The sequence below is a fragment of the Melopsittacus undulatus genome, chromosome 4, assembly GCF_012275295.1.
Source record: "Melopsittacus undulatus isolate bMelUnd1 chromosome 4, bMelUnd1.mat.Z, whole genome shotgun sequence".
Classification (NCBI taxonomy): Eukaryota; Metazoa; Chordata; class Aves; order Psittaciformes; family Psittaculidae; genus Melopsittacus; species Melopsittacus undulatus.
In genome coordinates, this window is record NC_047530.1 from 82,431,778 (window position 1) to 82,444,339 (window position 12,562).

The window sequence follows — 12,562 nt, forward strand, 5'->3', positions numbered from 1 at the left end:
TGGTGTGCAGCAAGAAGTGATGGTGAAGAGGAGACTTGTCTAACATCATAGATTTAAACATGAAGTGAAAAAAAAAAAAGTTTGGATCTGCTAGCTTGGTACCTAACTGCTAAAAATGTGTCAGGCAGATGCTTGTCAGGCTTAAAAACCCAAGGACTGTAAAAGATGCAAGTTTGCTATAAATTGTTAGAAGACAAAAAACCATACTGCCCCAACTGCATCAAGGTGCACCATAAATCATAAACAGAAAGAAAATTAAAGTTGCAGCTGTTAAGTTTTCCTAAATTCAAGTGAAAAATGGTGAAATGTAACAGATTTAAAAAAAAGCCAAAACTTCGCTGTTATTGATAATGTCATGAATTGCAACAACAGTTTGCAACTCTCAAAGAAGAATGTTAAAAGTGAAGACTATAGACACTGTGAGGTCTGTGTTATAGCAGAGGGGAAGTATTGACAACTGCTTAAGAAAAAAGATGGGGGAAAACTTTTGGGGAAGGAGATCACAAGTGAAGAAAATAGCTTGTGCCTACCCAAAATAGTCAAGTGCAGATTTCAGTATGATCTTCCTTTGGAACAGAAGTATTAATTTGGTATCCTGTCCACTCACATATATTAAAACACAGCTAGTAGCTCAAATCACTTAAATCTCCTAGAATTTAATAGCTAAAATTAAAAAAAAACCTTAATAACAAGGTTATTTTAGAAGTAGCTGATAGGGAGTATAAAAGGGAAGCCACTTGTTAAATTCAAACTAATACAGAGTGTGGATTGAATGCAGCCTAGAACATGTAATTAGAGATTATTGTGTTGAAAGTTACAGCCAGAAAACAGGTGTCATTAAGAGATTTTAAAGGTGAGTAAAACCTTTATGAAAAGCTAATCATGACAGTGACATTGCATGTCTTATTTTTTTACTTCTTCAAGACTTCTGTGTAAATAGATTCAGTTGCTGGGGGATTATAGTTTCTTACTATGTAATGGATGCATGAGTAATACACTTGATGAAAATACTGTCGTGCTGCAGGAAAAAGTTGTTTTGTCCCATTTGTAAAGCTGGACTTTTTTGTTGCCACAGTATTTTCCTGTTGGAAATGCTGCTGCATTAAACTCATTCTGCCTGTTGCGGTTGAGGATTCAAAGCCAGGTTGGGCAGACCCTTGGGTGACATAGTCTAGTGTGAGGCATCCCTGCCCATGGCAGAGGGGTTGCTACAAGATGATCTTAAGGTTCTTTCCAACCTAAACCATTCTGTGATTCTATGTGACCTAGTTCCAGGTAACAGAGGTCTGGAAATAAAGGATTGTGTATCATATAGGAAGAGACAACAGATACCTCAGTGTCCATTCTGAGGCACAGGAAACTGCTGTGTGATGGTAGAAATTCAGGTTTCCTAGTAATTTTTGTGTTTGCAACCCAGCCAAGATAGTTTGTCTGTTTGTGTTTTCTTCTGTAAAACTTATTGGAGTGCCCTATACATGTATTAGCCTTTGAAAAAGAACGGAACATTTGTATTATTAATGAGGAACCTGATCTGGTCTGATAAATTAGCTGGGAGTAACCAGAGATGCTGGAATCATCAAGTGGGTAATAGCTTTCCAAGTCCAAGCCTGGCAGCTTTATATATGTATTTTTTTTAGCAACCATTATTTATTCAACAACGTGTGCTTGCTTCCTTTGCAGCTGAGAATAGACCAGTTCTTGCTCCAGAGAAAACACTGGCAACAAAACTTTCTTATTTGGCTCTTTTTAGTCTAGAACCAAGCTGGGTTTGAGAGCCTGATAAGTAGTGGGCTGCTTTTTTGATAGCAGTTAAAGAGAATTGTAAGGGTTATTTGACATTCCCGATGATACTGGGCTTGTCCTGTAGTATCTGATTACACCTTTCATGACACCAACTAGTTTCTCCAGTCCAAGTTGCATGTATTACAGCTCACCAATCGCAGTGTTTGTGCTAATGATCACTGAAGGTGGTGTCTCATTGCACCACCTTTGTTTAGTGGCTGCTGAAGGGATTGGCTGCAGGAGGAATTGGCTGCTTTCAGCTTATTCCTTAAAAAAAGAGCTCTTTTGTGAAAACTGCTGTTTACTGACCTTCCAGAAGATGAGCAAGTTTCAGCGCAAAGTTTCTTTTGCTTCAGGAACCACGATCAGTTGGTTGGAACCGAAGATATCTCTGGCAAACCACTTCAAAAATGGAGCAGCTCAGAATTTCCCAGCAGAGGTAAACAAGCCAGCATCTGTCAGAGAAGAGCAGTCCACTGCAGAGCCCTGCCAGCTAACAAGGGTAAGGTAATGTGAATATCCCATTTCTGTGGGGAATTATTTTGAGAAGTATTTGTAAATGTTTCATATTATGTAAAAATGATTTCATGACAATTTTTCTCATGCTTTCTGATTAGCTGTGTCAGAGGAGGAGTGAGTACAGTTGCAGTAAATGAAACTTTCTCCCTTGCTTTTTCAATAAATTTTTGCTGCTTTCTGTAAGTGTTCAACTTTCTGTAACTAGCTGTCAAGTCGAGGAAGGCAATTGGGATGGTAATGCAGGGTATTGGAATAGGCAGCATTCCCTTGCATTTTGATCTAAGCCAGGTAGATACTGAAGCACAAAAAACCTAACTGGAATTCATGACACTCTCAAAACAGGCCCAAGAAGACCTGCCTAAGCAGATGAAAGACACACTTGTCAGTATCTAGCTATTAAATCTCCCCATCTTTTTTTTAGTAGCTCTTGCTGCATCTGTTTTTCTTAATCTGAGCAACTGTCATTACTTTACTTCAGGATGGCTTAATGTATTTGAAATACAGCTAGAGTCTGCATCATAACTGACAAAATTGAAGTGCGGTATACTGAAGTAAAAAAACAGCAGGGATTATGGTAAAGAATGTGTTTTCCCAGATAAGCTAGAAAATCGTAGTTACATTATTTTTATACTAGTTGGTTTCACGCAGTTGTTTGGATGAGACTATATTTGTGAAAAGATAATGTATTGTATTTCTGCAACAGCACTGTACTATCTTCTAGCAAAATCAAAATTAAAATGAGGTTTTTTTCAATTGCATATCATTTATAGATTCTTAAATGGATCGGAGTGGTTGCTAAATTAAAAAGAAAGAAAAAAGCCAAGATTAAGATTTTAAAAATCACTTAATTCGTTCCTTCTTCCAATAATTATAAGAGTTCTAGTTCAAGAGCTTAATGTATTTGGGATATGACTAGTCTTATCACTCTCCTTAGATATTTTCAGCTCCCTTATTTATGATAGCATCCTTGGAAAAGTGTCACCAGTGTGGTACTGCTTTTTTCACTAAACTTTGAGATCCTGTGAGGGCTTGGCCGCCTGGGTTTAGTAGTTGAATGTTCATAAATCTGCCTTGAGCTTGGGCAGTTGTTCCAGGATAAAGGGCTTTGCTTAGGCAGAGGCGTATTGCTGCCCTCCAGTGGCATTCAGTGCTTCTGCCCTCTGCATCTTCTTCCCTCCAGCTGTTTGGCCCAGGAGGATGCTGCTCAGAGCCCTGGGAATACCACCATCTCTTCCATCTGAAGTGTTCAACTTTCTGCTTGTAGCATGACAGTTAAGATGATACTTCTGGGGCTATCATTGTTAAAATGGTGCTAAGATAATTTCTGCTGGTCTGTCTAGGTGCTTTAGTTATGCTAACAGACAGCCAGAGTGTGTGGTGTATGTATGTGAGATACATTTTTTGCTAATGTTTATGAAACTCCAGGTTACTTTTCCTTTTTCCTTTACTGTTCCATATCAGCAGTAGCAGCAACATTGATAATGTATGTGAAGACTGGCCTGTAGATACATTTGGCATGACAGTAAGCAAGTAACTAGGAACTACCACTTGCTACAGCCTTTGGAGTGGTGATGGCAACACTGGAAATCTTGAAATGGTGTGGAATTGGAGGGGTGTTATTGAAGTGGCTGGAATCTCTGCTGGATTTTACTTTGCTAATTTTGTGTGTGTGTGTGTGTGTGTGTGTGATAAAAGCTAGCTGTTCTGTTAGGTCACAAAACTTACAGGAAAACAGGTCTTATTTTCTCTTAAAGCTTCCCTCCCCACCGCAACCCACATGAGAGATGGTGAGAAATCTTAGCCTGAATCCTGTAGATGAAATCTGCACTGAGTTATTTTAATGTTCCTTTCAATTCTTCAACTGTTGTTTATCTTGGCAGTAGATTGAATTGTGTAGTGTTCTGCAGGGGTTTATTTAGTCTTTTATTTTTAATACATGGATGGTTAAATATAGCATGAAGACTTTTTTGCATATTGTCTGATCAGTCACATGTTTGAGGTGATACTTACGGCTTTTATTCCAGGAACCTGAAGAAATAAATCCAGATGAGGAGCTGGAGGATATCTGTGATAATAAAGAAGATGACCTAGGAGCGGTAGAAGAACAGCGTAGTGTTATCCTGCATCTCTTGTCTCAGCTGAAACTTGGCATGGACTTAACAAGAGTAAGTGCCTGAAGTGTGAAGACTGGCTGCAGTAAAAGTAAAGTTCCATTTTAAACTCAACTCCTGTACTGAGCAATATTAATTTGAAATAGTGGCCCATAGCAGTTTACAGGTCTGAGATCCATTGTCCCCATTTGAGGCAGGTTTTTAAATGAAATGTGGTGAAGGGGTGATTTTTCTTTAGTGAAACTGACTGTATCATTTCTATTACATTGTCTTTGTGTTTTCCACTGTGTTTTTGTTGGCTTCTCCATAATGGCCTATTTTCTTTCCTGTGTTTGCACCTTATTCTTTGTATACAGTTTTCTACAGTATTCTCATATTTTTGTCTTTCAGATTTCCTTCCATCATATTTTTTCTATTAATAATGCTTTTATGTGCAACTTGCATAACCCTGTGTCTGTATTCATGCTGCTTCTGAAAAAAAGCTTTCCCTTGCTTCCCCATTATCTATCCTCAGATGTCTGTTTATGCCTCTTCTCATTTCTGTTTATGTCCCATTCTCATTTCTGTTTGCTCACAGATTTAGCAAGCAGGAGCAAAGTTATAGTGGAGAGAACTGGGTTTGAAACTTGTGCGCCAATCTCAAAAGCAAGCAGCTTTGAAAAAATTAACACTTAGTTGCTACTAGACAACTTGGACAGGAAAACTGGGAAAACTGGGTTGCTACCAGTTTACGTTCAGTTCGGTTCTGTGAAGATTTCTTACCGTGAGCACTAGACACTAATAAATTGAAACCGTGTTCTACAGTAGTGTGGAGTGAGGAAAGCACTCTCGTTCTTGGAATTACGAATTATAATTATTTTTTCCCAGCTATGTGTTTTTGAGCACTAGCTGCTTGGCCTCTAGAAACACTTTTACTGTGGAGCTTATATTTCACAATTTTGGGGGGGGAGTAGGGGAAAAGGTGGCATGAACAGGCGCTGCTGCCTGTGAGCCAAACTTTAAACACCTGCTACTTAATCAAGGATTTGTTAAGTCATTGTTTCACTTCTATTAAATATTGGATTTGGAGTATAATTTTCTCTTAGTTGGAGCAAATTGTCAATCCTGTCTCCCAGTTGCAACTTTCGGCTGTGTGTGTAGAATTGTCTTCAGTTCAGAACAGGCAAAGCATTGAAATGGGACAAGCCTGACTTCAAAACAGGCAATGAAGTTGTTAAAATTCCACTTAACTGAAGTAAAAAGCAACTTAAATATTCTGGGTTGTTGTTGCAACAACATGGCAAACATATTCAGCTTAACTTTTAGGTCTATTAAAAATCTTAAGTCTGTGCTTTACCTTTCCAAGTGCAGCTAATTTAAATGGACTTTTGTGATCTCATGGTTGAGGCATCCTGTGTTGCTCTTTACAATGGTTAGCTACATGAGGTTAGTTGCTGCTACAGGGAAGGAAAAGACTGATGATACCTACAGCCTCTTACTCTACAGTATTGCTCTTGGCCCAGCAAAAAACAGGACTGCTGTTTTTTATAGAGGTGAATGTAACTGAGAAAGGTTGTCTGCTCAGAGGTAGAGGATCAACCTATACTGTGTTATTTCTCAGCAATGCTTGTCATAGTTGCTGTGGTGAGAGACTGCAGGCTCTCAATTGTGCTGGCATAGCTTCCCTGCTTTTCTCTCCATTAGGTAAAACCTTTCCTAACCTCTGCTCTGAACCTTCCTTGATACAGTTTCAGCTCTTTTCCTGCTTGTTTTTCTCCTCCACAGATAATTTGGGACACATTTTCTCTTTGCAGCTCTTTTATGTTTTTTGAGGGATACTCAGTCCCTTTCAACCTCCTTAGTTCTAATAGTGCTTACTGGGCTTTCTTCTCCTTGCAAATTGCTTTTCTGAGACCTCTGATTACTGTATTTTGCTTACATCTTATAAGAGGGACAAGAAAGTTCTGTTTGAAAGTGTGGTATCTAAAATAGGACAGAATCCTCCACCTGAGAACTTCCCTTATAAAAATGCCTTTCTCCTTACTAGAATTTTCTGGATTTTCTTTTACTGCAGGTAGTTCTTCCCACTTTTATTTTGGAGAAGCGATCGTTGTTGGAGATGTATGCGGACTTCATGTCCCATCCAGATCTCTTCATTGCAATCACAAATGGCACTACCCCTGAGGAGAGGATGATCCGCTTTGTTGAGTATTATCTCACTTCATTTCATGAAGGTCGCAAGGGAGCTATTGCAAAGAAACCGTACAATCCAATCATTGGGGAGACATTTCACTGCTCCTGGAGGATACCGAAGAGTGATGTAGCCACTGATGCTGGCAGTAACTTCTCTGCTCACTCCCCCTCAGAGCAAGTAACTCTGTCTAAAGATACGGAGGGCCAAACAGAGCTGGACTACTATACAGTAAAATTTGTAGCTGAGCAAGTGTCCCACCATCCTCCTGTCTCAGGGTTTTATGCTGAATGTGTAGAGAGAAAGATGTGTGTTAATGCCCACGTCTGGACAAAAAGTAAATTCTTAGGAATGTCAATAGGAGTGACGATGATTGGTGAGGGTAAGTGTAACTTCTGTCCTTTATTCAGTTTAGAAAGTTGTTAAAATATTGTTAGTTTGGTAGGAAATTTGATGTTACATTCCTCTGGCAGAAATACGATGAATATTGCTCAGTAGTTTTGTTTCAAAGGCTTTAAAAAAAAATCTGCTTGCAGAAGATGTCATTGGGTTTTCAGACTTTTTTTTTCCCTGTACTCCTGGATCTCTTCTGTTGTCTGCAAGCTTTAATGTACAGTCATTCAGTGATTTCTTATTTATTTTTTACTCTTTACAAAGTACAGGAGGTATACAAGTCCTTCTTGGAGTAGTATCAGGAAAATTTACACAGGAAGGTTTCATGTGGGGGAACAGACAGGTTTATGCTTTTCCAAAAACAAGGATTATACTTGGAGATAAAATTTTTACTTTTAAACCAAAAGGCAGTTACTATGATGTGAACTGATATTTACTAATGTTTCCAAAGCATCAGACAGATTCATTTGCATCAGATATTTATTCAATAGAAGTGCGGGTGCATGTACTACACTTAATGTATTTTACTATACAAGTTCTAATTTTCTTTTAACTAGAGAAACTGGATTGTTTAGGGGCAGAGAAGGATAACTGCTTTTAAGCTGCTATTTCCCTTTAGTACTAGTATTTACTGCAAGAGATGAAACAGCATTTCCCATTCTGTGTCCCCTGTGTATATTGCCCAGTAACTAGGGATTCCAGGCACTTGCATATGAACTGTGGCTTATTAATATCATTAATAATATATATATAATTATAACAAAATTATTATTAAGTTATGTCAGCTATGGACAAGGGAATGAGCATGGCAGGCAGTGTGTAAGGCACATCTCAATGCTTTGGCTGTTCCGGGTAAATTCTGAAGCCGGTATCTCCTCTAAGGCATTTCTCAAATCGTGTCATATTTTCGGAATTTCTCATGATTTTCATACTGATGTCAAACACACAGTGATGATATGCTAGAGGCCTGAGCTGATGCAGGCAGCAGTTGTCATGTGTTTTTGTAAGGGCAGGAGGTAGATCTTGCGGTGTTTTTTGTCATTTTTTGTCTGTTTGGGTTTTTCTTGTTTTTAATAGGAATCAAGCAAACCCATACATCTTAAAACCCAAAGAAAAATTCTAGTGTTATAAGAGATTCATGACATTTATTGCAAAAGCTACTGTCAGGAAAGAGTTGGGTTTGTCTTGGCAGAGAGGTGTGGTTAGGAGAATTGTTTCTGCTACCTGACTTCAGATAGGGTAAGATGTAGGGAAGGAAAACAGAACAGGAGCATTAGCCTTCCTCAGGATCTGCAGTGCAGCGTTCCTTACTTCTGTCAGACTTTCTTAGTCTTGTGTTGCAATGCTCCAGAACCATCAATAAGAGAGTGTCCAGCCCTATTACATACTACTGGAAGGTATGTTGCACAACACAATATTGTACCTCATGGAGCAATATTATTAGGTTAAGTGTTTCTTCCCAAAAGAAACTGAAATGCATGTTAGTCAGGTTAGTACTTTCAGGAAAATGTGTCTAGAATCTGTAATAGATGTCACTTACGTGGCTTTTTTTTTTCTTCTCCCTTTTGGTATGAGGGGCTGTGAAGAGCAGCACTCAGATGTAGTCTTGGCTATCAGCTTCAATAAGTTGTTTGGTCTTTTCTAATGTGGGGATTTCTAATGTTAGGGATTCTTGTATTTCTTCACATAGGTATCTTAAGTCTCCTGGAACATGGGGAGGAATACACGTTCTCTCTGCCCTGTGCATACGCTCGGTCAATTTTAACTGTTCCCTGGGTAGAACTGGGAGGAAAAGTCAACATTAACTGTGTGAAGACTGGGTATTCTGCAAGTATTAACTTTCACACCAAGCCCTTCTATGGTGGCAAATTGCATCGGTAAGAATGTTTCCCCCCTTGCCTTTTACTAGTAGTCTGTGCTCTAAAACTGTAGTATCTGTGTAACTCACCTGTTCGGTATGTTGAATATTACGTATTTGATAGTCTGAGAAAATGTAGTTTTTCCTGTTCATAAATATTTGAGGTACTACTGTGCTCTTAAACAGTATCAGGTTGCATTTAAAAACAGTGAGGAAATTCCATGTTTGTCTGACTCTGTGTTTAAACCACTGTGAAAACAGAGCTTATGGCTGTTACAGATTCTAATAGTTCTGTTAGAAGCTGGTTAGTGTTTCCTATTTTTGGATTTGCTCTTCTTTTGAGTTGAATTGATCTTGCTGTCTTAAATGTTACAATTTGTTTGCAACATGCATTGTAGTTGCACTGCAGGGATCATTAGTAACTGGTCTTCTGTTACTTATTGGTTGTAGGATTTCTGTATGAGAAACCTAAGACTATGAAGTTTAAGCAACTTACAGAAAATCTCTATGTAAAAATAACTTTTTTAAAGACAGAAATGACAATTCTTGTAGTGGTAATTCTTCATGGGTATGCATGGTTAAAAACCAACAGGTAAAACAAAAAAGATTCAGGGAAAGTTTGACTAGGGTTACTTCTGCAGGTTCTAGGAAGTGCTGGCATACTTAATGCAAAAGCTTTAGAAAATCACTGATGCTGATGGTTTTAGATGTTTTGTACTAAGACTGCTACAGATTAGCCTTGTGCTATTATAGAGACAATTGAGGAAGGAGAAAATTCATTAGTAGTCACACAAAGAATATCTGATTCCAGAGCATTTTGCACTTATACATTTACTAGACAACGTTTGTTTAAACCTTTTTTAGGTTAAATGTGTTAGAGATAATAATGAAATATGTAACAGCCTTGAGCATCACAACTTCTTAAACGTGGGTTGCTCTCACAGGTTGCAAACAATTGTCAGTCTTCTCTACATCACTTTTTGTGAGACGAGGGTAAGGCCATACTGATTGGTTTAAAGAAAACAAAAAAACACACCAAAACCTCCATCGTAAAGTGCTTTGCCCTATGAATTCCCATGCATGCTTTGAATTTAACTTGCAAGTATAGCTTCCTAACTTAGTGGCATCTGGAGGTGAAGCTCTTCACTTCTGACAATTTTTTTTTCCCCCATTGCCATAGTGTGTCTTCCACCTTGCAATAGCTCCTGTTGTACCGTAAAAAATAAGTGATAGGAAGCAATTTTGCTTTAGTGATTTAATTTTGGAAAATGTTTTGTTATATGTGTTTCTGAAATCAGTCACAGATGTAGAAGCTTTATGAAGAGAGATCTGTTCAAGGTACTGTAACTATTGAAAATTTGACACTGTGATGATAGGACATGGCCAGAAGAATCTCTTGATGGGGAAGCAGCAGTGTTGTCATGGTTACAGAGAGCGCAAGTGGGTTGCTATGGCAACATTACAGATATTTTTGCTTTGGTAGAGTGACCCTAGTTGTTAGACCTCAGCTGGATGTTGGCTCTCCTTGGTCCTTTACCTCTTTAGCCTGATGAAATAGAGGATGATGATTGTGAACAGCTAGGTATGTATCACTCATGCCAAGCTTACAAATAAGTGCTAGGAGATTTTTGCCACTAATATTAGTTCAAGCAGATACTATGATCTACAGTGCTGAGAAGGGCTGTGTGTCAATGCAACCTGAAGAAATACAAGTTGCAATGAGAATTTAATGTAGCAGCTAAATACCGTACCTCAGCAGTGAGTGATATATCTGTTTATTTTAAGCTGAGCAGAGACAGTGATTATGTGATTGGTGTTAAAATATTGGGTGTCAGTACTGTGTTGTAACCACACAGTGCTTGGAAAATTTAAGCACCAAAAGTTGTGAAGATGTAACTGCGAAGTCTGAACAGGCTGGTCTCTGGCATCCCGTGGATTCAGGCAATTCAGAGATCTCTTGGGGGAGAGAGGACAGGGACTCCACCACATGTGATAGCTTCAGTGAGGTGTGGAAGTCACAGGGTGAAAAAAAAGTGCAAAATGATGGCTGCTTGCATGCTGCCTACTCTCTGTTGTTTTCAGAAACTGTTAGTGCTTGTTCAAGCCCACCTTAGTAATTTCATGTAAATGTGCTTTTATTCATGTTGCTCAACTCTGTCCTGTTTTCTTAAATAATTCTTTAATTTTTGTAATAGAAAACTGTACGTGAACAGCACGTACTTACCAGTCTGGGCTTGGTTTTGGTTTGGTTTTTTTTTTTTATGTTCTCCCTAATGAAGTTAGATTAGGTTTGAGCTGCTGGACCTTAATGTAGCTCCAGCCCCCTCCCCATGTGCAAGATATGTCAGAAGCCTTGGTTGCTGCCTTCTGCTTCAAGCTGGCTGTGAGCTTCCCCCACTTGGCATGGGGTTTCCTCGCAGGTCTGATTTGACTGGCATGTCTATGCTGGAAAGACTCGTCTGTGATACTTGGTCTGTTTCCTCAGAAATTAATTTCTCTTCAAATGCATTGCATCAAAACAGGTGCCAGGCTTCGGTGGGACATGACATGGATAGATGCAGGCACAGCTGGAAGTAACTGGTGCACATATAAGAAGGGAAGTGACATCTACATGTCCTGTACCCCCTTCTTGCTCTGAAATGTGGCATCTCACAGCCAGCATGGGCAAGGTGGGAGCACAGGAGTGCTGTGGTCTACTCGTCTGTGTGCAGTTGTTCAAAGAAAATAAGAGCAAACCAGAGGTGTGCAAGTTGGCCATTATTAGCTGCACATAATGTAAGTGTCAAAGGAGATGTAATGTGTGCTTTGTATTAGCACTGGTGAAATGCAGGAAGGGAGGCTGGAGGGTGTGTTTTAAAGAGCTTGTATACAGGTAACTGAAGTTTAATTAGAGCTGGAAATAGTGTCCTTTGTGAATCCTGGAGCACCTTACAAGTGAGGATGTCTCAAGTCTTGCTTGCACAGTGTGCAGACCCTTTTGTTTCTTTTTTCTAGGAGAAATGTTCTGTTTGAGGATGGTAATTTCTTGTCTGGCAATGACCAGTAAGCTTCCACTCCTTGATTCAGGATGATGTGACTGTCATGACATCTTTGGACAGGTCTTGATTATCAGGAGGAAAATATGCATCAGTTTGTGTAATTATGGTGATACTTGAGTACCAGTGCAACACTTTGAATGAAATACTACATATTAGAAAGACCTTGTCAGTATCTTGTTATTGGCAGAGTTTTCTGTGGAAGAGACAGGAAAGAAAAGCAGTTTTCCTGATTCCTAGTTTCCTGTCTTGCTTTTTGCCTTTGTGTGCCTGCTCCTCATGTGAGGAACACAAAAATGAGACCACCTACACATGGAGAACATTGAAATGTAAAGATGAGAGAGAGTGTCAGCAGGTAGTGAGATACATTCTTGCTAGAAAGTTTAATTTTAAATTTTGAAGTCTGAGCTATGGATCTGAGTTTCATGTGGAAACAATTAACTGCTTGTTACATGTGAACCAGCCTGTGTTAGTTTCTTTTCCATTTTCAGTTCTGTTTCAAAGGTTTGAAATAACTTTAAGCTGAAGCCAAAAAGGGTTTCCTGGGTAACGTGAAGAGAACTACAGAAATGAGTGAAAGTCACTTTGCTCTGTGAGCTTCTCCATACAAATGCAGTTCAAGTAACCAGCATCTTTCAAGACAGTGTGACAAGTTTGCACACTCATTCAGAATTAAGTTGAATTATTATGCAGG

General features: G+C 39.0%; 1 protein-coding gene across 1 annotated transcript in view; it reads left to right on the forward strand.

The window, feature by feature from the left end:
• Positions 1-12,562, forward strand: part of OSBPL11 (oxysterol binding protein like 11) — a 44,245-nt gene that overhangs the window by 26,818 nt on the left and 4,865 nt on the right. The window contains exons 7-10 of the mRNA XM_034062021.1: positions 2,139-2,284; positions 4,326-4,466; positions 6,466-6,964; positions 8,666-8,852. Coding sequence (XP_033917912.1) covers positions 2,139-2,284; positions 4,326-4,466; positions 6,466-6,964; positions 8,666-8,852 — 973 coding nt within the window. The remainder of the gene's footprint in view (positions 1-2,138; positions 2,285-4,325; positions 4,467-6,465; positions 6,965-8,665; positions 8,853-12,562) is intronic.